The 27,168-nt window shown below is 43.1% G+C and overlaps 1 protein-coding gene across 2 annotated transcripts; it reads left to right on the top strand.

Moving 5' to 3' along the window:
* Window positions 1-27,168, top strand: LOC115142683 (gastrula zinc finger protein XlCGF57.1-like). Of its 2 annotated transcripts, XM_065001604.1 has the most exons (4): window positions 47-564; window positions 26,006-26,211; window positions 26,437-26,556; window positions 26,817-27,168. In XM_065001604.1, the coding sequence occupies exons 1-4, from the start codon at window positions 282-284 to the stop codon at window positions 26,901-26,903; spliced, it is 696 nt and encodes a 231-aa protein (XP_064857676.1). In that variant the 5' UTR covers window positions 47-281; the 3' UTR covers window positions 26,904-27,168. The 2 variants fall into 2 exon arrangements, with proteins under 2 accessions (XP_029538189.2, XP_064857676.1); XM_029682329.2 differs by lacking the exons at window positions 26,006-26,211; window positions 26,437-26,556; window positions 26,817-27,168 and adding an exon at window positions 8,707-11,576 and having other exon boundaries at window positions 1-564.

Raw genomic sequence — 27,168 nt, 5'->3', positions numbered from 1 at the left:
TGTCTTGTAGTGGACTGCACTGTTCTTTTGGCTGTTTCGAATACAACAACAGATCCCATATCTATCCGACATTGCCGAAACATTTAAGCTTTTTAGACCATTTTGGTATACTAGTCGTGGTGTGTTTTAAATACACTTTTATCATATCTAGTAATTACCTCATGATTTCATATGTTCATATTAATCAGCAAGCTGGCAAACACCTATAGGTTATCTTCAAACTAGATTAGCACTAGCCTAGTTGCTAATGATAGCTAGATAGTTAGCTAACATCCCCGAACATGAGCTCACCGAGCTACTTCCCTCCTGCTAAAGAAGAGGATGTCTACTGGACAGAGACAGACGCTCTCTTGAAAAAGGAGAAGGAAGAGGAGGCTGCCACAGTAAACACTTTTTTTGAAGAATTTACAATGAAAGAAGAGGAAGACGCTTTCAGAGTGAAAGAGGAGGAAGATAATGAGGAGGATGCAGTGGTTGGCGTGAAAGAGGATGTGGGTGAGATGACTGTCTCATTGAAAGAAGAGGAGGAGGGTGACAAAGACGAGACTGGAAATCTTAACACCAGTGAGTACAGTCTTAAACTGATGTGTGATTTTTAAAGTGGCATCTCACTGAAGTTATACACTTGAATATGTTGTTCAGTACTGTAGGAATTGTTAAATCCACACGTGTGCATTTTGCTATTTGCCTCATGACTCCACGTACTTTGTTGACAATGCACTTTCTTGTTTACCCTACCGTGGGACAGACTGTTTGTTCCCACACTCGGGACTCTCAATTGGTTACACAGACTTTTAGCCTCCCATCCTATCTTAATCACCACTTGCCAGCTTTGGATTCATGTTATCTGATGAAATTGCTGTATAATATTATTTTAATGCACATTCAAATGCCATAAATCAACACTGCAGAGCTCTCCCTGTCCTCTGCCATGCCTTGATTGTATTACTGTGCATGTACACCCTGGCCCATCTACTGTTGCTATCCCAATTCTGACTTGTGCTCTGATATCTGTTTCACTGATTTCTGCTCTCGTGAAAGCCTGGGTTTTCTGCACATTAACACTAGAAGCTTATTACCTAAAATGTATCAATTGGAAGTGTGGGTTCACAGCTCCAAACCAGACGTGTTGGTCATTACTGAGATGTGGTTAAGAAAGAGTGTTTTGAAAACTGATGTTAACCTTTCTGGCTATAACCTTTTTCTGCAAGACAGATCATCCAAAGGTAGGAAATGGCAATCTTTAACCAGGATCACCTAGAGTGCTCACTTGTCTCCACCAAGTCTGTCCCCAAACAATTTGATTTGCAGGTTTTAAGCATTAAACTTTCAAATAGCTCATTGTTGACTGTTGTGGATGTTATCGTCCTCCATCAGCACCGGCCTGTACCCTACCTGCTCTAATCTCTCTTCTGGCCCCTTAAACTAAGTCTGAATTTGTCCTGCTAGGTGACCTAAACTGGGACATGCTTAAACCACCTGACAAAGTCCTAAAGCAATGGGACTCCCTAAATCTTTCTCAGATTATTACCAATCCTACAAGGTATGACTCCAAACACCCAGAAAAGGCTACTCTCCTCGATGTTATCCTCACAAATAATCATAGGTACCCGTCTGGTGTTTCTGTAATGACCTTAGTGATCACTGTTTTACAGCCTGTGTTCGTAATGGCTGCTTAGGGAAACGTCCTGTCCTGATTTGTCATACACTCTTGCTAAAAAACTTTAGAGAGCAAGCCTTCCTTCATTACCTGGCCTCTGTAAATTAGTATAGAATCAGCCTGATCCCCTCTGTCGAAGAAGCTTGGACCTTCTTTTTTGATATCTTCAGTGATCTTGTTAACAAACACGTCCTCATAAAGAAAATGAGAATTAAAAACAGGATCAGCCCCTTGTTCGACCGTAATCTTGCCGAGTTACTCCACCTCAAGAATTGCATTTGGCAAAAGACTCGGCAAACGGAAACTCAGGCTGACTGGCTCTCGTTAAGACAAATGAGAAATAAGTGCACTCAGGCTATCTGGAAGGCCAAAGTGAGTTACTTTAAGGAGCAGTTCTCTTTCTGGGTTTAACCCCAAGAAATTCTGGAAAACAGTTAGACCTGGAGAATAAACCCTCCTCACAGCTGCCCATGTCCCTGAAAGTTGATGTGGTTGTTACTGACAAGAAGCACATGGCTGAGCTCTTTAATCACAACTTCATTAAGTTAGGATTCCTATTTGACTCAGCCATGCCTCCTTGCACGTCCAACATTTCTTAATCTCCCACCCCTTCTAGTGCGACAAGCCCCGATGCTCCTCCCTTTTTTTTCCCTGCCCCGCTTCAACGTTTCTCCCTGGAGACGGTTACTGAGTCCGAGGTGCAAAAGGGGCTCCTTAAACTTGACCCTAAAAAAACATCTGGGTCAGATTCAACTTTCTTCTTTAAGGTTGCTGCCACTATAATCACCAAGCCTATCTCTGACCTTTTTAACCTGTCTCTCCTCTCTGGGGAGGTTCACATTGCTTGCAAGGCAGCCATGGTTAGTCCTTTATATAAAGCGGGAGACCAAGCTGATCCTAACTGTTATAGGCCTATTTCTATTTTGCCCTGTTTATCAAACGTGTTGGAAAAACTTGTCAATAATCAACTGACTGGCTTTCTTGATGTCTGTAGTATTCTCGCTGGTATGCAATCTGGTTTCCGCTCAGGTTATGGATGTGTCACTGCAATCTTAACGGTCCTCAATGATGTCACCATTGCCCTTGATTCTAAGCAATGTTGTGCTGCTATTTTTATTGACTTGGCCAAAGCTTTTGATACGGTAGACCATTCCATTCTTGTGGGCTGGCTAAGGAGTATTGGTGTCTCTGGTATGCTAATGACCTCTCTCAAAAAGTGTATAAAGCCAGAACATCTGCTGACTCAGCCACTGCCTGTCACAAGGGTGTACCCCAAGGCTCGATCCTAGGCCCCACGCTCTTCTTAATTTACATCAACAACATAGCTCAGGCAGTAGGAACCGCTCTCATCCATTTATATACAGATGATACAGCCTTATACTCAACTGGCCACCCCCGGATTTTGTGTTAAATGCTCTACAACAAAGCTTTCTTAGTGTCCAACAAGCTTTCTCTGCCCTTGTTCTGAATACCTCCAAAACAAAGGTAATGGGGTTTGGTAAGAAGAATGCCACTACCACTGAAGGTTTAGAGCTTGAGGTAGTCACCTCATACAAGTACTTGGGAGTATGGCTGATGGTACACTGTCCTTCTCTCAGCACATATCAAAGCTGCAGGCTAGAAAACCTGCAGGCTTGGTTTCCACTATCGTAATCACCCCAGCTGCCAAACTAACCCTGATTCAGATGACCATCCTACCCATGCTAGATTACGGAGACATAATTTATAGATCGGCAGGTTAGGGTGCTCTCGAGCGGCTAGATGTTCTTTACCATTCGGCCATCAGGTTTGCCACCAATGCTTCTTATAGGATATATCACTGTACTCTATACGCTTCTGTGAACTGGTCATCTCTGTATACCCGTCGCAAGACCCACTGGTTGATGCTTATTTATTAAACCCTCTTAGGCCTCACTCCCCCCTATCTGAGATATCTACTTCAGCCCTCATCCTCCACATACAACACCCGTTCTGCCAGTCACATTCTGTTAAAAGTCCCCAAAGCACACGCATCCCTTTGTCGCTTGTCTTTTTAGTTCGCTGCAGCTTGCGACTGGAACGTGCTGCAACAAACACTCAAACTTACTGACAGTTGTGGCAGCTTTGCGTGATGTATTGTTGTCTCTACCTTCCTGCCCTTTGTGCTGTTGTCTGTGCCCAACAATGTTTGAACGACAGATTTTCACCTTGTCAGCTCGGGGGATTTCAATCTTGCAACCTTACAGTTAACTAGTCCAACGCAGTAACGACCTGCCTCTCTCTCGTTGCACTCCACAAGGAGACTGCCTGTTACGCGAATGCAGTAAGCCAAGGTAAGTTGCTAGCTAGTTAAACTTATCTTTATAAAAAACAATCAATCAGTCAATCATAATCACTAGTTAACTACACACGGTTGATGATATTATCTAGCATGTCCTGCGTTGTATATAATCTGACTGAGCATACAAGTATCTAAGTATCTGACTGAGCGGTGGTAGGCAGAAGCAGGCGCGTAAACATTCATTCAAACAGCACTTTTGGGCTTTTGCCAACAGCTCTTCGTTGTGCGTCAAGCATTGCACTGTTTATGACTTCAAGCCTATCAACTCCCGAGATGAGGCTGGTGTAACCGAAGTGAAATGGCTAGCTAGTTAGCGTGCGCTAATAGCGTTTCAAACGTCACTTGCTCTGAGCCTTGGAGTGGTTGTTCCCCTTGCTCTGCATGGGTAACGCTGCTTCGAGGGTGGCTGTTGTCGTTGTGTTCCTGGTTCAAGCCCAGGGAGGAGCGAGGAGAGGGATGGAAGCTATACTGTTACACTGGCAATACTAAAGTGCCTATAAGAACATCCAATAGTCAAAGGTTAATGAAATACAAATGGTATAGAGGGAAATAGTCCTATAATAACTACAACGTAAAACTTCTTACCTGGGAATATTGAAGACTCATGTTAAAAGGAACCACCAGCTTTCATATGTTCTCATATTCTGAGCAAGGAACTTAAACGTTAGCTTTCTTACATAGCACATATTGTACTTTTACTTTCTTCTCCAACACTTTTGCATTATTTAAACCAAATTGAACACGTTTCATTATTTATTTGAGGCTAAATTGATTTTATTGATGTATTATATTAAGTTGAAATAAGTGTTCATTCAGTATTATTGTAATTGTCATTATTACGAATAAATAAAATAAAAAAATTGTCCGATTAATCGGTATCGATTTTTTTGGCCCTCCAATAATCGATATCAGCGTTGAAAAATCATAATCGGTCAACCTCTAGTTGCTACTGTCATGACGTGGCCCTTTCTGGGTGTAGAACATCCCCCCTCCCCCTCACTCTCTCTCTTACATCCAGGTTCTGTTATCTCCGGTCATAAATTCCCCCCCCTCATGCAGAAATTGAGAGCACAGAGCGAGAACGATGGACTTCACTTGGAGACGCCTAAATCCACAAAATGAGAGAATTAAAAAAAAAATCTGTTCATGAGAATGTGGGAATAGTCCGTGGACACTTAAGGGACAGTTGTGACGAGTGTGTTTCATTTGGTGATCTCATGAAGTACAGGAAACACACATAACATTATCTCTGGAAGTGTACATTTCCCAGCTGTCAGGTTTATATCTAAATATTGTGAAAAGTATGTGATTAAGCATGAAACTATTTGTGAAAATATGTAATGTGATATTAACTGTCTAAATGAGAGTATGGAGTTTCATATAAAGATGAACTTGTCAGTGGCCACACCCCCGTGAGCACAGACATCACATTTGGCGTCATGGACTGCCCTTTTCTACCGTTACATATAAAACCCACTCCTGATGAAATTCACTTAAGACGAAGCAAACCCCAGCATGAGCTGAGGTTGCAAATGGTTGAATTTCTGAGACCAAAACATGCCGGTTGACACTACAACTCTACCAAAGGACAAGACGAATCCACGTGGAGCATTGGCTACACGGCTGGAAATGGTTAAACTCTGAGACTATCGATCCCTACAGAATAAGAGCAAATCTTAGAAACAAATTACTAGTCTGCAACTATAAATGATGTAAACCGAGGACGAGAATACAGACAACCGCCGAAACATCTATTCTATGAGGACATTTCTGAATGGTACTCTGAAGTATTTATTCTAACCACAAAAATAATTTGATCTTCAGGGAAACGCAACCAGAGAGACTCTGAACTCTCCAGCAGACTGACCGGATTCCAACAGAGAAGACAACAATGGTGTACAGTTGAAGTCGGAAGTTTACCTACACTTAGGTTGGAGTCATTAAAACTCGTTTTTCAACCACTCCACAAATTTCTTGTTAATTAACAAACTATAGTTTTGGCAAGTCGGTCAGGATATCTACCTCGTGCATGACACAAGTAATTTTTCCAACAATTGTTTACGGACAGATTATTTCACTTATAATTCACTGTATCACAATTCCAGTGGGTCAGAAGTTTACATACACTAAGTTGACTGTGCCATTAAACAGCTTGGATAATTCCAGAAAATGATGTCATGGCTTTAGAAGCTTCTGATAGGCTAATTGATATAATTTGAGTTAATTGGAGGTGTACCTGTGGATGTATTTCAAGGTCTACCTTCAAACTCAGTGCCTCTTTGCCTGACATCATGGGAAAATCAAAAGAAATCAACCAAGACCTCAGATAGTATTTGTAGTCCTCCACAAGTCTGGTTCATCCTAGTGAGAAATTTCCAAATGCCTGAATGTACCACGTTTATATGTACAAACAATAGTATGCAAGTATAAACACCATGGGACAAAGCAGCTGTCATACCCCTCAGGAAGGAGACGCGTTCTGTCTCCTAGAGATGAACGTACTTTGGTGCGAAAGTGCAAATCAATCCCAGAACAACAGCAAAGGACCTTGTATACCTGTTTCCTCCAGCATCTTCACAAGTATCTATATCCACTGTAAAAACAAGTCCTATATCGAGACAACCTGAAAGGCCGCTCAGCAAGGAAGAAGCCACTGCTCCAAAACCGCCATAATAAAGCCAGACTACGGTTTGCAACTGCACATGGGGACAAACATTGTACTTTTTGGAGAAATGTTCTCTGGTCTGATGAAACAAAAATAGAACTGTTTGGCCATAATGACCATTGTTATGTTTGGAGGGAAAAGGGGGAGGCTTGCAAGCCGAAGAACACCATCCCAACCGTGAAGCACGGAGGTGGCAGCATCATGTTGTGGGGGTGCTTTGCTGCAGGAGGGACTGGTGCACTTCACAAAATAGATGTCATCATGAGGGGAGGAAAATTATGTGGATATATTGAAGCAACATCTCAAGACATCAGTCAGGAAGTTAAAGCTTGGTCGAAAATGGTTCTTCCAAATGGACAATGACCCTAAGCATACTTCCAAAGTTGTGGCAAAATGGCTTAAGGACAACAAAGTCAAGGTATTGGAGTGGGCATCACAAAGCCCTAACTTCAATCCTATAGAAAATGTGTGGGCAGAACTGAAAAGGCGTGTGCGAGCAAGGAGGCCTACAAACCTGACTCAGTTACACCAGCTCTGTCAGGAGGAATGGGACGAAATTCACCCACATTATTGTGGGAAGCTTGTGGAAGGCTACCTGAAACGTTTGACCCAAGTTAAACAATTTAAAGGCAATGCTACCAAATACGAATTGAGTGTATGTAAACTTCTGACCCACTGGAAATGTGATGAAAGAAATAAAAGCTGAAATAAATCATTCTCTCTATTATTATTCTGACATTTCACATTCTTAAAATCAAGTGGTGATCCTAACTGACCTAAGGACAGAGAATTTCTACTAGGATTAAATGTCAGGATTTGTGAAATACTGAGTTTTTAAATGTATTTGGCTAAGGTGTATGTAAACTTCCGACTTCAACTGTAAATATATACATGCAATTATTCTTGAATGAGGATTAGCATTTCAATGTATATAATTATAGACTGTGTGTAAAGAATCCATTTGTCTTTCCCGTTCTTTGTCATTCCCACCCCTTTCTTCTTGTCCACCAAGCACTCATATCGGTTTAGCCCACTAGGGTCTCTTTCCTATCATTGTTAGTAACCAATATCTTTGCTATTTGTTTATGTATTTCTGTGATTATTTAGTTAGTTGGTAAATAATTAATTGAGCCAATTGGTGTATGAGTGATTCATAGCAGACGCTGGGTTCGTGCAGATAACCAACAATTTATGATTAGATGAGACTGACGAAGGTAATAATAATAATGAATTAATAGAAGACTAATTGATCAGATATTATAATATCTGAAAAGTTATATTCGGAAAATTATAGATTTGTAATCTTAACATTTTCCATTGTGCCCCGACTTCCTCGTTAATAAAAAGTACATGATTAGTTTAATTAGGTAATGATAATCACATTGAATTGATTTGATAAAGTAAGTCTTCACATATAATGATACGAAAGACACAACGCTACCATGTTGTTGTTGTGTTGCTACCATGCTGTGTTGTCATGTGTTGCTGCCATGCTATGTTGTTGTCTTAGGTCTCTCTTTATGTAGTGTTGTCTCTCTTGTCATGATGCGTGTTTTGCCCTATATTTTTATTTCATTTCGTTTTGTTTTTAATCCCAGCCCCCATCCTTGCAGGAGGCCTTTTTGTAGGCCGTCATTGTAAATAAGAATTTGTTCTTAACTTACTTGCCTAGTTAAATAAAGTTGAAATAAAAACATAAAAATAAGATGTTTAGCCTATACCACCAAAGAGGGCTACCAACAAAATATTAACAATGGATCAAATGCGTCTTATGCCATTGATTTAAATATTGTAGTTATCAATATCCATTTCTGTTCAGCCTAAATACATGACATTTCATTAGAGAACGATTAGATTTGAAGCTCTACATCATTTGTTTTTGAAATCTCAATGGTGTTGATGGCCACCAAGTAAAACATTTAAAAAATGAACCTAAATGTTCTGAAACGACAGGTTATTGAGGGATCTGATTTGGCTTGAACCTAATTGGAAGACGGATCTATCATGTGGAGGTTTCATTCAGGTCTCGCTGTTTAACTGAACTCTGTTTGTCTTTGGCAGGAGAGAGACCAGACTCTCGCTCTGAGAGTGGGAAGAGTCCTTCAGAGGAACCAGAAGCAGAGAAGCCCAAATCAGCTAGACCACATCAATGCTCCCACTGTGGAAATAGTTTTCCTTGTTTAGTGGACCTGAAAAGGCATAAGAGTATACACACAGGAAAAAAGCTTTACCACTGCTCTCAGTGTGGAAAGAGCTTTTCAACTTCACAGTCATTACAATTGCACCAGAGAGTACACACAGGTGCAAAACCTTACCACTGCTCTGACTGTGGGATGAAGTTTGCGCTGTCAGGTAATTTGAAAAGACACCAACTGGCACACACAGGAAAGAAGTCTTACAGATGTGATCAATGTGGGAAGAGTTTTACTACATTCAACTCCCTGATAAACCATCAGCGAATACACACTGGAGAGAAACCTTACCACTGCTCCATATGTGGGAAGAGTTTTAATCAGCCAAGCAACCTGAAATCACATCAGCAGAGACACTCAGGGCAGAAGCTTCACCACTGCTCAGATTGTGGAATGAATTTTACTACTTCTGGGGAATTAAAAAATCACCAGCGAAAACACACAGGAGATAAACCTTACAGCTGCTCTGACTGTGGGAAGAGTTTTGCTAGATTAGATGGATTGATGGTACACCAGAGAATACACAGAGCAGAGAAACCTTTTATCTGTGATCAATGTGGAAAGACATTCACTCAGTCAGCACATCAGGTTATACACAAGAGAATACACACAGGGGAGAAGCCTTACCACTGCTCAGACTGCGGGATGAGCTTTACTAACTCAAGCCACTTGGCAGCACATCAGAGAATACATACAGGAGAGAAGCCTTATGGCTGTGATGAATGTGGGAAGAGATTTGTTCATTCAGGATCCCTGGCTAAACACAAGCAAACCCACACTGGAGAGAGGCCTTTCCATTGCTCTGAATGTGGGAAGTGTTTTGTTAGGTTGGCGCATTTAAAATTACACCAAAGAACACACACCGGAGAGAGGCCTTACAACTGCTCTGACTGTGGGATGAGTTTTACTCAGGCAAGCAACCTTAACAGGCACCAGCGAACACACACAGGAGAGAAGCCTTACTACTGCTCTGACTGTGGGATGTGCTTTACTTTCTCAAAAACCCTGACCATACACCAGAGAACACACACGGGAGAGAAGCCATATCACTGTTCTGACTGTGGGAAGAGTTTCACTCAGTCAGGAACCCTGGTAAAACATAAGCGAATACACACTGGAGAAAAGCCTTACCACTGCTTAGACTGTGGGATGAGCTGTACTTCTTCTAAAGATTTAATAGTTCACCAACGAATACACACCGGAGAGAAGCCTTATGGTTGTGATCATTGTGGGAAGAGATTCACTCAGTCAGGAACCCTGGTTAAGCACAAGAGAACACACACAGGAGAGAAGCCTTACCACTGCTCTGACTGCGGGAAGGGATTTGCTCAATCTCAGCAGCTGAAATCACATCAGCGAACGCACACTGGAGAAAAGCCTTATTGTTGTGATCAATGTGGGAAGAGATTCACCCAGTCAAGAAGCCTGGCTGAACACAAGAGAAAACGCAACACTTGTGGGTAACCTTCCCACTTTTGTTAGCTCAAGCAAGTTGATGGTAGACCAGCGGACACACATAGGAGAGAAGCCGTGCCTTGCTGTGACTGGTGGGAGTTTTGCTACCTTAAGCTTTCTTAAAGTGCATCATTGATCTTCATCGGTGTGATCTAATGCAGGGTTAACAAGGTGCCAGCCCTCTCAAAACTTGTCAGCCTTTAAGAGATACAATATATTGAACATTGGGTAATAAACTGTATATGTACAGTTGAAGTCGGAAGTTTACATATACCTTAGCCAAATACATTTAAACTCAGTATTTCACAATTCCTGACATTTAATCCTAAAAATTCCCTGTTTTAGGTCAGTTAGGATCACCACTTTATTTTAAGAATGTGAAATGTCAGAATAATAATAATAGAGTGATTTTATTTCAGCTTTTATTTATTTCATCACATTCCCAGTGGGTCAGAAGTTTACATACACTCAATTAGTATTTGGTAACATTGCCTTTAAATTGTTTAACCTGGGTCAAACATTTCGGGTAACCTTCCACAAGCTTCCCACAATAATTTGGGTGAATTTTGGCCAATTCCTCCTGACAGTGCTGGTGTAACTGAGTCAGGTTTGTAGGCCTCCTTGCTCGCACACGCTTTTTCAGTTCTGCCCACACATTCTCTATGGGATTGAGGTCAGGGCTTTGAGATGGTCACTCCAATACCTTGACTTTGTTGTCCTTAAAGTATGCTTAGGGTCATTGTCCATTTGGAAGACCCATTTGCGACCAAGCTTCAACTTCCTGACTGATGTCTTGAGATGTTGCTTCAAAATATCCACATAATTTTCCTGCCTCATGATGCTATCTATTTTGTGAAGTGGGCCAGTCCCTCCTGCAGCAAAGCACCCCCACAACATGATGCTGCCTCCCCCGTGCTTCACGGTTGGGAATGTGTTCTTCGGCTTGCAAGCCTCTCCCTTTTCCCTCCAAACATAACGATGGTCATTATGGCCAAACAGTTCTGTTGTTGTTTCATCAGACGAGAGGACTTTTCTCCAAAAATACGATCTTTGTCTCAATGTGCAGTTGCAAACCATAGTCTGGCTTTTTTATGGCGGTTTTGGAGCAGTGGCTTCTTCCTTGCTGAGCGGCATTTCAGGTTATGTCAATATAGGACACGTTTTACCCCTACAACTCATCCAGAACGCCGCAGCCCATCTGGTGTTCAACCTTCCCAAGTTCTCTCACGTCACCCCGCTCCTCCGCTCTCTCCACTGGCTTCCAGTTGAAGCTCGCATCCGCTACAAGACCATGGTGCTTGCCTACGGAGCTGTGAGGGGAACGGCACCTCAGTACCTCCAGGCTCTGATCAGGCCCTACACCCAAACAAGGGCACTGCGTTCATCCACCTCTGGCCTGCTCGCCTCCCTACCACTGAGGAAGTACAGTTCCCGCGCAGCCCAGTCAAAACTGTTCGCTGCTCTGGCCCCCCAATGGTGGAACAAACTCCCTCACGACGCCAGGACAGCGGAGTCAATCACCACCTTCCGGAGACACCTGAAACCCCACCTCTTTCAGGAATACCTAGGATAGGATAAAGTAATCCTTCTCACCCCCCCCTTAAAAGATTTAGATGCACTATTGTAAAGTGGCTGTTCCACTGGATGTCTTAAGGTGAACGCACCAATTTGTAAGTCGCTCTGGATAAGAGCGTCTGCTAAATGACTTAAATGTAAATGTTTTACTGTGGATATAGATACTTTTGTACCTGTTTCCTCCAGCATCTTCACAAGGTCCTTTGCGGTTGTTCTGGGATTGATTTGCACTTTTCGCACCAAAGTGCATTCATCTCTAGGAGACAGAACGCGTCTACTTCCTGAGCGGTATGATGGCTGCGTGGTCCCATGGTGTTTATACTTGCGTGCTATTATTTGTACAGATGAACGTGATACCCTCAGCCGTTTGGAAATTTCTCCCAAGGATGAATCAGACTTGTGAAGGTCTAAAAAAAGAATTCTGAGCTCTGGCCTGATTTATTTTATTTTCCCATGATGTCAAGCAAAGAGGCACTGAGTTTGAAGGTATGCCTTGAAATACATCCACAGGTACACCTCCAATTGACTCAAATGATGTCAATTAGCCTATCAGAAGCTTCTAAAGCCATGACAACATTTTCTGGAATTTTCCAAGCTGTTTAAAGGCACAGTCAACCTAGTGTATGTAAACTTCTGACCCACTGGAATTGTGATACAGTGAATTATAAGTGAAATAATCTGTCGAGTGGCGGGATTGTTTCACTCTCAGCGGGGTCGAGGAAACCGGAAACATCCGGTTTTCAGGTGAAAAACAGAGTAGGCGAAGCCCGAAAATCTGATTTTCTGTTTCTCCGACCCCGCTCAGGCATTTATTTTACAGCTGCTATGTTCGGTTAGTGTTGTTTAAAAGTTGTAGTCGTCTGTTTTTTTCAGCGTTGCTTTTAATAGTTTTTATCAATAAATGGCCTCAGGCATTATTCAACTCTAGTGATATGGGTTGATGCTTGCCATTGTTGAGTGGAGATCAGGCCCGATCAGATCCAGGATTACATGCCCGAAAGGGAATTTTAAATCCATGGGGGGGCGGCACAACTAGTATTGCTTTAGAGCCCTAATAAAACAAGGTAGATTGGTCCTACTGCTGTTCAAATGTGTAAAAAAGTATCTAAAATGTAGCCTTACACAACAACCGTTGTTTTATATTTATTTAATCTTTATTTTGACAGGGAGTCAATGCTGAGACCAAGGTCTCTTTTCCAGATGAGACCTGTATAGCACCACTTTACACATCGAAATACAATAAACACAAACTACACATTCATATACACAATAGAATACATGTTATTATACACAACAATAAACGAAAAGCATAAGTAAATCATAAACGGACACATTTTTCAAGAAAAAGGTCCCCTAACGACCGTCTGAAATGCCATAGACACCAATTCCTCCAATTCTAAAGTATATTGTAGATAATTCCACACGTAAGGAGCAAGGAAATGAAAGGCTGATCTACCTCTCTGAACACCAAAGAAGTCTCCAGAGTTAACCAACCAATTTTATTTTTTTTATCTTGAAAGTGATGTCAAGTTTGTGGGGGGAAAAAGAGCGTAATGATGTGATCTATGTGATTTCAAAGAGGTCCAGCCAACCTTTCGGTAAAGAATACAGTGATGAGTAATACAACTGTCTCCTGTGATTAAAAACGAAGGGCGCTATGAAAAACGGCACCAAAGGGTTTAAGAGTAGAGGCAGCTTCTCCGTTCAATAAAATAGCATTAACAACAGTATTGAAAGCTTTCGACAGGTCCACAAACAAAAGCACTGACAAGATCATAAACACATGATGTGGTTGACGTAATGATGCTATGGCCAGGCCTAAACCCAGACTGGTTTACCTTCAAAATACATTTGTTAGATAAAAAAAATACAAAAGTTGTACATTTTACCAAGGATTCAAGAATCTTAGCTAGACAAGGAAGCCTTGAAATGGGGCGATAATGATTCAGATAACTACTATCCCCGCCCCTATGGAGTGGCAGCACGAGCTGATTTCCAAAATGTTGGAATATTTCCTGATAACAATGTTGTATAAAAATGTGGGTTATTGAGCCAACAATGATGGGCGCTGCACACTTAAGCAGACCGGGATCCAATTGGTCTGTGGCATTCTTGTTGTCTGTTGCTAGCAATGCATCCTGGACCTTTTCTGTAAATAGCCTAAAATAAAGGCTGTTACTCTAATTTCTCTGATCATTCAGCAAGCTTCCCCTATCAGCATCCAGCCCAATATCATTGTGAATAGGCTTAGAGGTTATTTCAAAGAGAGAGCCCGCTGAAATAAAATGGTGATACAGTAAAGAAATCAATGATGGTATTTTTGTCTGTAAGGAGTCCCATGTCTGAATGAATTTATGGCAGTTGGGAGGAAGAACCATTCAGGGATATGACAGTTTTCCAGAATTTAGCCGGGCTCCCATTACAATCAGAAAGAGCGGTTACATAATAATCAGAGTTAGCCTTTCTGATTTGTCTTACACAGTGTTTCCTCAGTTTCTTAAAAGCTTACCAGTCCGTGCCTAAACCTGTGTTCCTGGCCTTGACCCAAGCATCGTGTCTTTTATGAATGACCTGATAATTCCGGAGTGTAACAGTCATTCAAAAGCTAAAGATATAGTTCAAAAGCTAAAGAGCTGTAGGACATAGCCATGACTTTCGAGGCGAAGGCCGCATCATAAAGGGGGAGAGAGAGACACAGCTGCATGTGAGCTCTTGTATTTTTCAAAATGTAATTAAAAATAAAAAAAACATAGATTTGGAGTTAGATAAACTTGGATTTTTCGGCCAGGACATATACAGGATGCTTCCCTCCACAGAATAACCTTTAGTCGCGATCAAAACCCCAAACCTACAAACTCATTTTGGACATAATTAACTGGAAGGATTATGTTGCGGGTTACCCTGAGGGTCAGGTGTGGGGCTACACCAATGCCATGATTACTGTATATATGCGATAACCTTTGTATGCTTGCAATGAGCAATGATGGAAAAGTACTGGGTAAATGGAGTGTACTGCTTTAGTTCCCAGGCTGAGAACTGCCTGCACCTTCTGATAGTCACACAGGCTCAAGGCCGAGAAAGTCTAGACATGTTTTTCTCATCTTAGATACTTTGTATCTCATCCAATCCAATGCAACAATGTTAAGGTATGATTGACGGTAGGTTGTATAAAGAGTATTGTCTTCTGTTTCGACAAACAGATCTTTACTATTGACTACTGAGCTATTCTGTATGTGAATCTCTGTCTGCAATTGCATTTTATTACTAAAGATTTTATACCAAGGTTCCTGTGTCTGTGTCATCTATCTGGAAGAATGATTGTTAAAGGAAACTTACACCACCCCATGCAAAGGTACACCCAATAATTACTACTACCAAAATTGCCTTTTTCCAAGCTATACAGAGGGTGCTCTGGCAAACAAGCCGCGGAGGGTTCAGGACACCATCCAACCTGGAACTGAAACAGACCGGATACAACTTCAATTAGCACTGAGGTGTTGAATCCTTTGAGCCCAACAAATGGCAGGAGCCTCACAGGCTATCCACCCAAATCCAGAGGCCTTTGAAGCCTTCTCCCCCTGTTCAGAGATCATCCACTGGCATTGTTTACAAGAAATCTGGCACCAGAAATAAAAGCTTCTCCCAAGTGGGTGTGACACCTACTCCTGTAGCCTGCTGCACTGCTGCTTGGATTCCACCTGGCGATCTGTTCACCGTCTGCCCTGGCTTGTCTCCCCCTGTCTGGTACAGGTACCCCCACCACACTCCCCCCTCTCTCCCGAGCTTTCGCTCGCCTCCAGCACACAGGCACTGTTGGGGCGAGTGACTCTGAACTTAAAATGGCTAGCCCCAAGTCATTATATATTTTTTCTTGTGCATTTTGCTATTTGCCTCATGACTCCTGCATGCTTTGTTGTCTATGAACTTTCTTGTTTACCCAACCGGGGGACAGACTATGTTTGTTCCCACACTCGACTCTGACTCTCAATTGGTTACACAGACTAACCCCCTCTCACCGGCTTTGGATTCATGTTACCTGATGACATTTCTGTACAATATGATCTTGTTGCCATCTAATGCACATTCAAATGTTATAAATCAGCACTGCAGAGCTCTCCCTGTCTTCTGCCATGCCTTGATTATATTACTGTTGATGATATTTGGAAATGTGCATGTACAACCTGGCCCATCTACTGTTGCTAGCCCCAATTCTGACTTGTGCTCTGATATCAGCTTTACTGATTTCTGCTCTCGTAAAATCCTGGATATTCTGCACATTAACACTAGAAGTGTATTACCTAAAATGGATCAATTGAAATTGTGGGTTTGCAGCTCTATTCCAGATGTGTTGGTCATTACTGAGACATGGTTAAGAAAGAGTGTTAACCTTTCTGGCTGTAACCTTTTTCTGAAAAACAGATCTTCCAAAGGTGGGAAGCGGCAATCTTTACCCAGGATCACCTAGAGTGGCTGTTTGTCTTCCTCATGATGCCATCTATTTTGTGAAGTGCGCCAGTCCCTCCTGCAGCAAAGCACCCCTTCAACATGATGCTGCCACCCCCGTGCTTCACAGTTGGGATGGTGTTCTTCGGCTTGCAAGCCTACCCCTTTTTCCTCCAAACATAACGATGGTCATTATGGCCAAACAGTTCTATTTTTGTTAAATCAGACCAGGGGACATTTCTCCAAAAAGTGCGATCTTTGTCCCATGTGCAGTTACAAACCGTAGTCTGGCTTTATTATGGCGGTTTTGGAGCAGTGGCTTCTTCCTTGCTGAGCGGCCTTTCAGCTTATGTCGATGTAGGCCTCGTTTTACTGTGGATATAGATACTTTTGTACCTGTTTCCTCCAGCATCTTCACAAGGTCCTTTGCTGTTGTTCTGGGATTGATTTGCACTTTTCGCACCGAAGTACGTTCTTCTCTAGGAGACAGAAGACGTCTCCTTCCTGAGTGGAATGACGGCTGCGTGGTCCCATGGTGTTTATACTTGCGTACTATTGTTTGTACAGATGAACGTGGTACCTTCAGGCATTTGTAAATTGTAAATGAAAATTCTCAAGGCACAGTCAACTTCTGACACCCGGAATTGTGATACAGTGAATTATAAGTGAATTATAAATGCTCTACAGAAACCCAGCCTAAATCCCCAAACAGCAAGAAATGCAAGTGTAGAAGCTTGGGGGCTAGGAAAAACTCCCTAGAAAGGACGGAACCTAGGATGAAACATAGAGAGGAACCAGGCTATGAGGGGTGGCCAATCCTCTTCTGGCTGTGCCGGGTGGAGATTATAACAGAACATGGCCAAGATGTTCAAATGTTCATAGATGACCAACAGGGTCAAATAATAATAATCACAGTAGTTGTAGAGGGTGCAACAGGTAAGCACCTCAGGAGTAAATGTCAGTTGGCTTTTCATAGCCGATCATTCAGAGTATCTCTACCGCTCCTGCTGTCTCTAGAGAGTTGAAAACAGCAGGTCTGGGACAGATGGCATGTCCGGTGAACAGGTGAGGGTTCCATAGCCGCAGGCAGAACAGTTGAAACTGGAGCAGCAGCACGACCAGGTGGACTGGGGACAGCAAGGAGTCATCAGGCCAGGTAGTCCTTAGGCATGCATGTTCCTGGGGCTCAGGTCATCTGAGAAAAAGAGAGAGAATTAGAGAGAGCATACTTAAATTCACACAGGACACCGTATAAGACAGGAGAAATACTCCAGATATAACAGACTAACCCTAGCCTCCCCGACACAAACTATTGGAGCATAAATACTGCAGGCTGAGACGGGGGGTCGGGAGACACTGTGGCCCCGACCGACGATACCCCCAGACAGGGCCAAACAGGCAGGATATAACCCCACCAACTTTGACACAGCCCCCACACCACTAGAGGGATATCTCCAACCACCAACTTACCATCCTGAGATGAGGCCGAGTATCGCCCACAAAGATCACCCCCACGGCACAACCCAAGGGAGAATTTATAGCACGGCTTTTGATGATCCTCGGTTGGGGTCTGACCAGATGATTTGTTGTGATTGCAAAAGTAATAAAATGGTTGTCCGATACTCCAGGATTATGAGGGAAAACATTCAAATCTACAACCTTTATTCCACAGGACAAAACTAGGTCCAGAGTATGAATGTGGTAGTGAGTAGGTCCGGAGATATGTTGGACAAAACCCACTGAGTCTATGAAGGCTCCGAAAGCCTTTTGGAGTGTGTCTATGGACTTTTCCATGTGAATATTATCTGCCATGACTACAAGGTCCGATAGGAATTCAGGGAACTCAGTGAGGAACTCTTACAGGCCCTGGAGGCCTGTCAACAGTAGCTATAAAAAGGGATTGAGTAGGCTGCATAGATTTCATGACTAGAAGCTCAAAAGAGCTAAATTGTCAATTGAAATTTGCTATCGTCAATGTTAGCAACACCTCCGCCTGTGCGGGATGCGCGGGGGATATGGTCACTAGTATAACCAGGAGGTGAGGCCTCATTTAACACAGTAAATTCATCAGGCTTAAGCCATGTTTCAGTCAGGCCAATCAAATCAAGATTATGATCAGTGATTAGTTCATTGACTGTAACTGCCTTGGAAGTGAGGGATCTAACATTAAGTAGCCCTATTTTTAGATGTGAGATATCACAAACTATTTCAACAATGGCAGGAATGGAGGAGGTCTTTATTCCAGTGAGATTGCTAAGGCAAACACCGCCATGTTCAGTTTTGCCCAACCTAGACCGAGGCACAGACACAGTCTCAATGGGGATAGCTGAGCTGACTACACTGACTGTGCTAGTGGCAGACTCCACTAAGCTTGCAGGTTGGCTAACAGCCTGCTGCCTGTCCTGCACCCTATCTCATTGTGGAACTAGGAGAGTTCGAGCCCTGTCTTTGTTCATAGATATGAGAGCACCCCTCCAGCTAGGATGGAGTCTGTCACTCCTCAACAGGCCAGGCTTGGTTCTGTTTGTGTGTGAGTCCCAGAAAGAGGGCCTATTATCTACAAATTCTATATTTTGGGAGGGGCAGAAAACAGATGCTGCAGAAGCATGGGGGATGCACAAGAAATGGTAGCCTGCACCCTGAGTTCACTGATTGCATGATCCAGGGTGACACTGCATGCATGCCATTGGTCGAAGCAGGCGGCAAAACTCCCGTGAAGTGCCATCTGAAGGGGCAGGACACCACCTTGTGTATTGGGAGAGATTCTTTGTCCACTTCCACCACTCTTGACAATTGTGTGTCTGAATGTGAAGAAGGAAACACTTTTCATCGAACTCACATGTGGGAGACACAACACTTTTGACAACCGTGAACACTGTGGAACTCGTTTGAAAGGGTTAAAATGGCCTACAATCCTGCCCACTCTGGGTACACGGGGCTACAGCAATCAGTGACGTACCCTGATTGGCAGTGCCACTTTTGGATACTGTTGTCACAACAAGCCTCACTCGTTTAAGGCTGTAAGATGCGTACCGGTAACCATCTGCCACCCTGTACAGTACCACATGCTTTAAAAATCTTTATTGTGGAGGTTACCCTACCAACCAATCATAGGTACTGGCGCCTTGTAACCTAGCTGAGAATGGGACACACAACTCTGGAAAAACTGACCCCTTCTGTGGTAACAGACAGGGGTGATTTGTGATTGAATCTAATTCCCAGGAATGAAATGCGTTGAGCTGGAAACAGACAGCTCATTTCGGGGCTCATATGATGTGTAGATCCGCAGAGTACGACCCTGCCTCACACAGGAAGCAGCGCAGGTCCTAATCCAGGCACTTGTCATCTCCCGTCTGGATTACTGCAACTCGCTGTTGGCTGGGCTCCCTGCCTGTGCCATTAAACCCCTACAACTCATCCAGAACGCCGCAGCCCGTCTGGTGTTCAACCTTCCCAAGTTCTCTCACGTCACCCCGCTCCTCCGCTCTCTCCACTGGCTTCCAGTTGCTAAAGCCTGCATCCGCTACAAGACCATGGTGCTTGCCTACGGAGCTGTGAGGGGAACGGCACCTCAGTACCTCCAGGCTCTGATCAGGCCCTACACCCAAACAAGGGCACTGCGTTCATCCACCTCTGGCCTGCTCGCCTCCCTACCACTGAGGAAGTACAGTTCCTGCGCAGCCCAGTCAAAACTGTTCGCTGCTCTGGCCCCCCAATGGTGGAACAAACTCCCTCACGACGCCAGGACAGCGGAGTCAATCACCACCTTCCGGAGACACCTGAAACCCCACCTCTTTCAGGAATACCTAGGATAGGATAAAGTAATCCTTCTCACCCCCCCCTTAAAATATTTAGATGCACTATTGTAAAGTGGCTGTTCCACTGGATGTCTTAAGGTGAACGCACCAATTTGTAAGTCGCTCTGGATAAGAGCGTCTGCTAAATGACTTAAATGTAAATGTAATATGAAACACAGAGACTGTGGGATAATAGCGTGGTCGAGTCCAACCCTGCTCGTTCCCTTGACTCTGCTACCAACAACTAATACGTCTATAGAGCCCATAACCTGTATCACTAGACATCTTATAGGGACTAGTGAGCTACAGGCAGGAAGTCAGTAATGAATCCCAGTAATGAGCCACCTATCGGGGAGGGGCTTTCCCTTGTGGACAGAGACCCAAGTTTTTACTCTCACCCTGGGAGTGTATATGCTTCCATGAGAGTGTATAGCATGCATGAAGCCCAGTCCCTTTACAGGCACAGGGGGTGCCCGCAAATCCTGCTTCCTCCACTCCCTCCAACTCCAGGAATTGAAAATAGGAATGGGGATGCCATAACGCCGGGGGGAAAGCTAATAAGTTTCACTAGCCGCAAGTCAGGCATGCTAGCCAACGTTAGCCAGAAGGTATTTTAGTCTAAGCTAGGTTAGCTAGCCTCTTTGACCGCTGCACGGCCCCATTTAGAATAACCAAGCGACTTGACAATGACAATGCTACGTAGACAATGCTACGTAGACTAATCAAGAGAGCTACCTCAGCAACTACATTGTGGGGAGGAAGGAATAGTAATAGCTAGTAATAGCTAACTCGCCTCGTTGAGTAGCCAACCTGGCTAGCACTCTACACAGTGCTTGTTTTGTTAGCCCGGTTTCAAAAATCCACATAGGAACAGATCACTGAGGTGGGGCCCTATTCCCAAGTCTGGGAATAGAGTCGAGCTGTGCTTGACCGTGGCAGACACAGGCGGCGGGGGGGTACCGCTCTCTCTCTTTCCTGTAGCCTACCATAATCGGTGACAGAATGCACAAGAGCAGGGTTGGGCGTGGGCAGCCACCGCATACATCTCCGCTTCCTGCTCTTCGGCCCAGCCGAGGTACCGGCATCCTGGAAAGGAAAGTCTCCATCAGTAATTCCAAGCTTCCTTAAGAATTCTACACGTCCTTCCAGGGAGTTTGTACGCAGTACGTGACAATGCACACATCTTTCAGAAAAGTACTATAACCGCATGACTTGGGGTTGATCTCCACCCCGAACCCAGCTTGACCGTCATCATCTTGGTCGTTTTCTTAGCCATCTTACTCATTGCACCAGCAAATTGAAGAATAACTAAGTGTTTGTGATTAGAAGGATTATGAGAACAAGTACAAAATTCAGCACACAACGTCCAGGGGGTGAGCACACTACCACTACGGGAAAGTTTAGGTTGGCGCAATGTGAAACACTTGTTTTCCAATTATTTGTTTTAGTGGCGTGAATAGTTCCTTTTCACACCAAGGTGAATAGCGGAATAATTGAAGGAATGAATCCGAGCCTCACGCTTATCACCTGTGGAAGGCGGGACTTCCAGCGGGATTGTATATCCTTCAACCGAAGTTGAAGTACACAACATGACCAAAAGTATGTGGACACCTGCTCGTCGAACATCTCATTACATGGCATTAATATGGAGTTGGTCCCCCATTTGCTGATATAACCACCTCCACTCTTCTGGGAAGGTTTTCCACTAGGTTTTGTAACATTGATGAAGGCACTGATGTTGGGCGATTAGGCCTGGCTCACAGTCGCCATTCCAATTCATCCCAAATGTGTTTGATGGGGTTTTGGTCAGGGCTCTGTGCAGGCCAGTCAAGTTGTGCAGGCCAGTCTCAACAAACCATTTCTGTATGGACCTCGCTTTGTGCACTGGGGCATTGTCATGCTGAAACAGGAAAGGGCCTTCCTCAAACTCTTGCCACAAAGTTGATAGCACAGAATCGTCTAGAATGTCATCGTATGCTGTTAGGTTAAGAATAGTTTATCTATCAACAGCAATTAGAGCTGCAAAAGCAAACAATGACATTAAAAATCACAGATGAATCTAACATGCATTGAAGTAAAAAGCAAAGGCCTAAAGTAACTATACATTATATACAAAAATATGCCAAACAATCAGGCTTCCATGAGGGAAAACCAATGATTTATTAATTTCTGGCATGGTGGCCAGGGCCATAAAGGTTGTAACGTACCATTTAGAAGAGTTGCAGCTTCCTCGATGATATGTTGCTGAACATCATGAGAAGTTTCTGATTCCATTCTCCTTCCTGGCAAAATGTTGTTGTCAGTTCCCTCTCGAATGCCAGCTGAACAAGCTGCGTCTGTTCACTGAATACGTTCTTTATGATGAAGGTATTTTTACACATTGCTGTAAATGCCCCCATATGTTAATCCATGTTGCAGTACCAACAACGCAGTCTGCATTACTGACAAAGGCCCGCAATATCTCTGAAGAACACTGAGCATGGTACATTTGTTTTGTTGCTGGCTGTGGTTGCAATTTCACTTTACAAGAATGTGCAAGCCACAATAAACTCCTCTTCCACTGGTTCAGTTTAGGTTACATCCAACAGTGGCTTGACCATGTTCACATCCAAACAGTTTGGGCTCTCAGAATCCATGGCACATAAGAGCTTCCCACCAGTTGACTATTTCCTTCGCTAAATCGTGATGCCATTTCCCCCAGCACGGCATCTAAAGTGCTCAAGAACAGTCATTTACACTCCCTCTCTTCTCTATCAACAGGCTGACCCAGTGTTCTTTCAACTACATACTCTTGCAGAGTTTTACTCGTGAGGCTCTGTCGTTTGCTTGGAGCTGGTGTGCTTGTGCTTCCTGGCGTGCCTCCCAAGGATTTTTCAGCGCATTCGTCCGCAGTACGTATATGTTTGACACCAGTGTGCAGATCAATAGCTTCATACTGCAGTAACTTGTTAGGAAGGTCGAGGAGCCCCAGGATTTTGTGAGTCAACTTAAAAAAATGTGTCTCTGTCACTGCTTTCAATAAGCCTGTGGCCTCAAGTCTCACATCTGTGCCATATGCACAAGTAGATTTGATTTCACCCAGCATCTCTGTGATATTGTCACTTGATTTCAAAATGACTGACACCGTGGCCAGGTGGCCAGTCTATCTCTGATCAAGAAGTAATTTCAAATTTTTCCCAGTGTACTGTGCAGCCATCGTGGGTTTCCTAAAGAAATTGTACTGGGAGCTACACACATTGATAAAGTATCGAGTAAACTCATCACCAAGGTAGTGAGGTGCTAGTGGCTGGGGTAACAGAGTTGCAGGTGCTTGTTGTGATCATACTCTCGTGCTGCTGGTGCTAGGCCATGGCTCTTCTTGATCTTGTTGGTCAGCAGGCAGCACGGGGGGAAGGGTGGGTATTGCATTGGCTGCTAGGCTCCTCGACCTCTGTGGTCGGGCTAGCAGGCTGCTAGGTGAGCTCAGCATCGGTCTCGACATGGTGGTCCTCCAGTTTTTTTGCTCTTGGCAGTGCCCAGCTATTTTCGGATACCCATGCTGATCAAAGCTTAGCCAACTAGCTATAATTAATCATTGCTGTCACGCCCTGACCTAAGAGATCCTGTTAATTCTCTATGTTGGTTAGGTCAGGGTGTGACTAAGGTGGGTAATCTAGTTTTCCTACTTCTTTGTTTGGCCTGGTATGGTTCCCAATCAGAGGCAGCTGTCTATCGTTGTCTCTGATTGGGGATAATACTTAGGCAGCCTTTTTCCCACCTTAGTTTGTGGGATCTTGTTTTTGTGTAGCTGCCTGTGAGCAGCCCAGAACTTTACGTTTCATTTGTATCTGTTGGTTTTCTGGTGTTCATTTAATAAATTAAGATGTACGCCTACCACGCTGCACCTTGGTCCACTCATTCCATCAACGAGCGTAACAATTGCGCCACTACCAAAACGTGTAATTGTTTTTAATAACCTGCCCAGGGACTGTGGTTGAAAAATTAGCCGGCTGGCTAAAACCGGCACATTTACTAAAACGTTGATTACTGTGCACTGTCCCTGTAAAAATAAAATAAACTCAAACTCAATGAAGCTAGCTGTAGCTGTCTGTGAGAAAAAAATAAATAATAATTTGACAAATTCTATGTGGGGGGTCCATTCCCAACTTTGCCATCCCATAAAGGCGGTCCTAGTGGAGACAAAGAATCGGTGAAACTTATTCTTAGTGACATAACATCACTGAGACTTTTGTTCACAAACATCTTGTAATATTCTAGTTATCTTCTTATCTACACACACACACTCACTCTCTCACACAAACACACATGCACACACTCACTCAGGACCTCCTCCCAAGCTTACTCAACCATCAAATCTTCAGAAAACTTTGTAAAAGCAAAGGAACTAGGGCTTTACAATGATGGTGAAAATAAATTGCCAACATTTTTAGTTTAAGTGGATTAAAATCTTACTATAAGTTGGAAAAACATGAGGAGGGACATGTTAAAATGCAGATTTTCTGAGTTTTCCATGTGGGCTTTTAAAAGTTACATATTGGTGCAGCATTTCTACTTCAATTATCTAAGTGGACCGACCCTTCAAGTAAGCTGTATCCACAGGGAATGGTTACTGGATCCTTCAGTATTTTTGTATTGTTTAATTTAACCTTTATTTAGCTAGGCAAGTCAGTTAAGAACAAATTCTTATTTACAATGATGACCTACTGGGGACCAATGGGTTAACTGCCTTGTTCAGGGTCAGAACGACAGATTTTTACCTTGTCAGCTCGGGATTCGATCCAGCAACCTTTTGGTTACTGGCCCAACGCTCTTGAGCTCTAACCTGCCACCCCAGTAGATCCAGATTGAAAAACGGATCAAGTCTATGGCCTCTGCCATGTTGATACACAAACTAACAGTCTGAGCAGCGGAGTGTCAGTATAAGGTACAACTGTTTGTTCTGAGGAGTAGGAGTGGCTTCCACTGAGCTCAGCTGTATACTCTCAAAGGTCACTTCCTGGTTTTGTGAAACCTAACCCTGAGGACAGAAAGTAATTGCATTGGGTTATACAGTAAATAAAAGACTCATGAGGCATCATCCAGCAAGAAATGTGTTGTTCTGCTTTCTCTCTCGATGCAAACTGGTCAAGGGAAGCAGACAGAAACAAGTTGCAGTCTGCTGCAGCAGTAGCGGTGAATCACCTCTGTGGAAATGATTAATCATTGGAATTCAGGGCCAGCTGAACACAATAGATGTGAAAGTGGAAGAGAGTCACTGATGCTATGATTCGCTTGAGCAAAGAGGGGGACGGCATATTCTCACCAGGGTAAAGTAGAATAGCTGCAAGAAGATGACTCAGCATTCAGGCAGCTTGCAGGTGAGCATGTTTTTCCTGTTTAGATGTACAGTAGCATATGGTAGTACAGTAGCATATGGTTTCTGTTAAGACATTTTAAACAATGTTATTATTTGACACAGAAAATATTTTACACAGCAAATATTGGATATTTCATGCCAGTTTCTAAATGCCAGCTTGTTTGTATAATGCCTAGGTCTGGTTTTGACTGGCATTATATCCAACAACCTAACCACATGCAATCATGTGTCTCATAATTCAGGGATGTCTTATCCGGGCTGAGTATTTTGTTGATTTCTAAGTGCTCAACGTACTGCGCACATTTTTACAATGTCGTTTTATCATAAAATATGTTGAACTCTCTCTCAGACGATTCTCCTATATTGAAGATAAACCTGTTCTCAACCTGCTCCATTGTTCAATACGTGCTGTTTCAAAACCTGAAAGGGTAGCTAGTCCTGATGCCTCATATACACTTACTTGGCCTGTTTTTAAAGAATGAAAAATAGAACAAATCTCTAAAGGCAAAGTGTGTCAAAGATATGCTCTCTTTCTTCCACAGACTTGAATGGTACAGAGATGACTGCTTTGTGCACAATTCTTGCGGCACTCACCGTGATCTCTTGTGTGTTGGGGGACAAGTCCGGACAGTACGCCTACGGCTCTGGTGTCACAGAGGCAGCCAACTTTGCCATTGACTTCCATAATCGCATGAACAAATATGCTTTTGCGTACAAGGTCGTCAACATTCTATCTGCCACACCACAGGTCTGTAGACTACACACTTGCACACCACTTGCAATAAAATCTTATTTGTTTTATAATAGTTTCAAATTCTTCAGAACTAACTGAACTGAAAAAATACTAAATCACTAAATGAACTAAAATTGTAATTAAGTCCTCGGATTTGGCACTAGACTTGAATGAGAATATTTAAAGTACAAATGTAGATTAAAGTATTCACCTTACGTAAATATTTCTGTTGACTTTTAGATTTACCCTCCTGCTCGGGTGAAGCACACCATGACTGTCAAAGTGGGAGAGACTGTGTGTAAGAACGAAGCCAATGTAAACTTGGCTGATTGCAGACTGCAGAACTCTCCGAATCTCAAGGTAATGTATACTTTACCTGCTAAATCACCATTCACCTTGAAGTAAATAGTTAGCCTACAGTATATTAATACGATTACCTGAGCATTTATGATATACACAGTATTTGCCAGTTTCCCAGACCAAGATTAAACCTAGTCCTGAACTAAAAAGCACTTTCAGTGCAGATTCTACTTTTTGGTCAAGGAATAAGCTCATCAGGGCCAAGGAAACTGGCCCTAAAATATTCAAGTATCTGATGATGTCTGTCTCTCTCTTTTCAGACTATGATCTGCCATTTTGTTGTGCTTGATATCCCACATTCTGCCTTTCCGACTCCAAGCTACCTTCTGATGGACCAGTGTAATTGACATGCACTTGGAATTTAAGTTTGTCAAAGCATTCTGGAATGAACTAACCGTGCTGCTGCATCACCACCATACATCTACAATTCTTTAAAAGCATCGTATTGTCAACACAAACAAAATATTTGAAGCTTGACATTTAAACTTTGATTCACAGTCTTTGAACTCCTTTAGTATGTTTTACATGTTATACATCTTCAATAATCCTTTGGCCACCACAGTCAAGTTCTACTGATTAATTCAGAGGTTAATAAATTACTTTGAAAAGGGA

Source organism: Oncorhynchus nerka, linkage group LG15 (assembly GCF_034236695.1).
Source record: "Oncorhynchus nerka isolate Pitt River linkage group LG15, Oner_Uvic_2.0, whole genome shotgun sequence".
Taxonomy (NCBI): domain Eukaryota; kingdom Metazoa; phylum Chordata; class Actinopteri; order Salmoniformes; family Salmonidae; genus Oncorhynchus; species Oncorhynchus nerka.
Note: the sequence above shows the minus strand (reverse complement) of the source record. Positions and strands in the feature narration are given on the sequence as shown.

Coding starts and splice junctions, on each gene's coding strand:
- LOC115142683 (XM_029682329.2), top strand. CDS start 282: ATGAGCTCACCGAGCTACTTCCCTCCTGCTAAAGAAGAGGATGTCTAC. Junction 565..8,706: donor GACTGGAAATCTTAACACCA/GTGAGTACAGTC, acceptor TGTCTTTGGCAG/GAGAGAGACCAGACTCTCGC.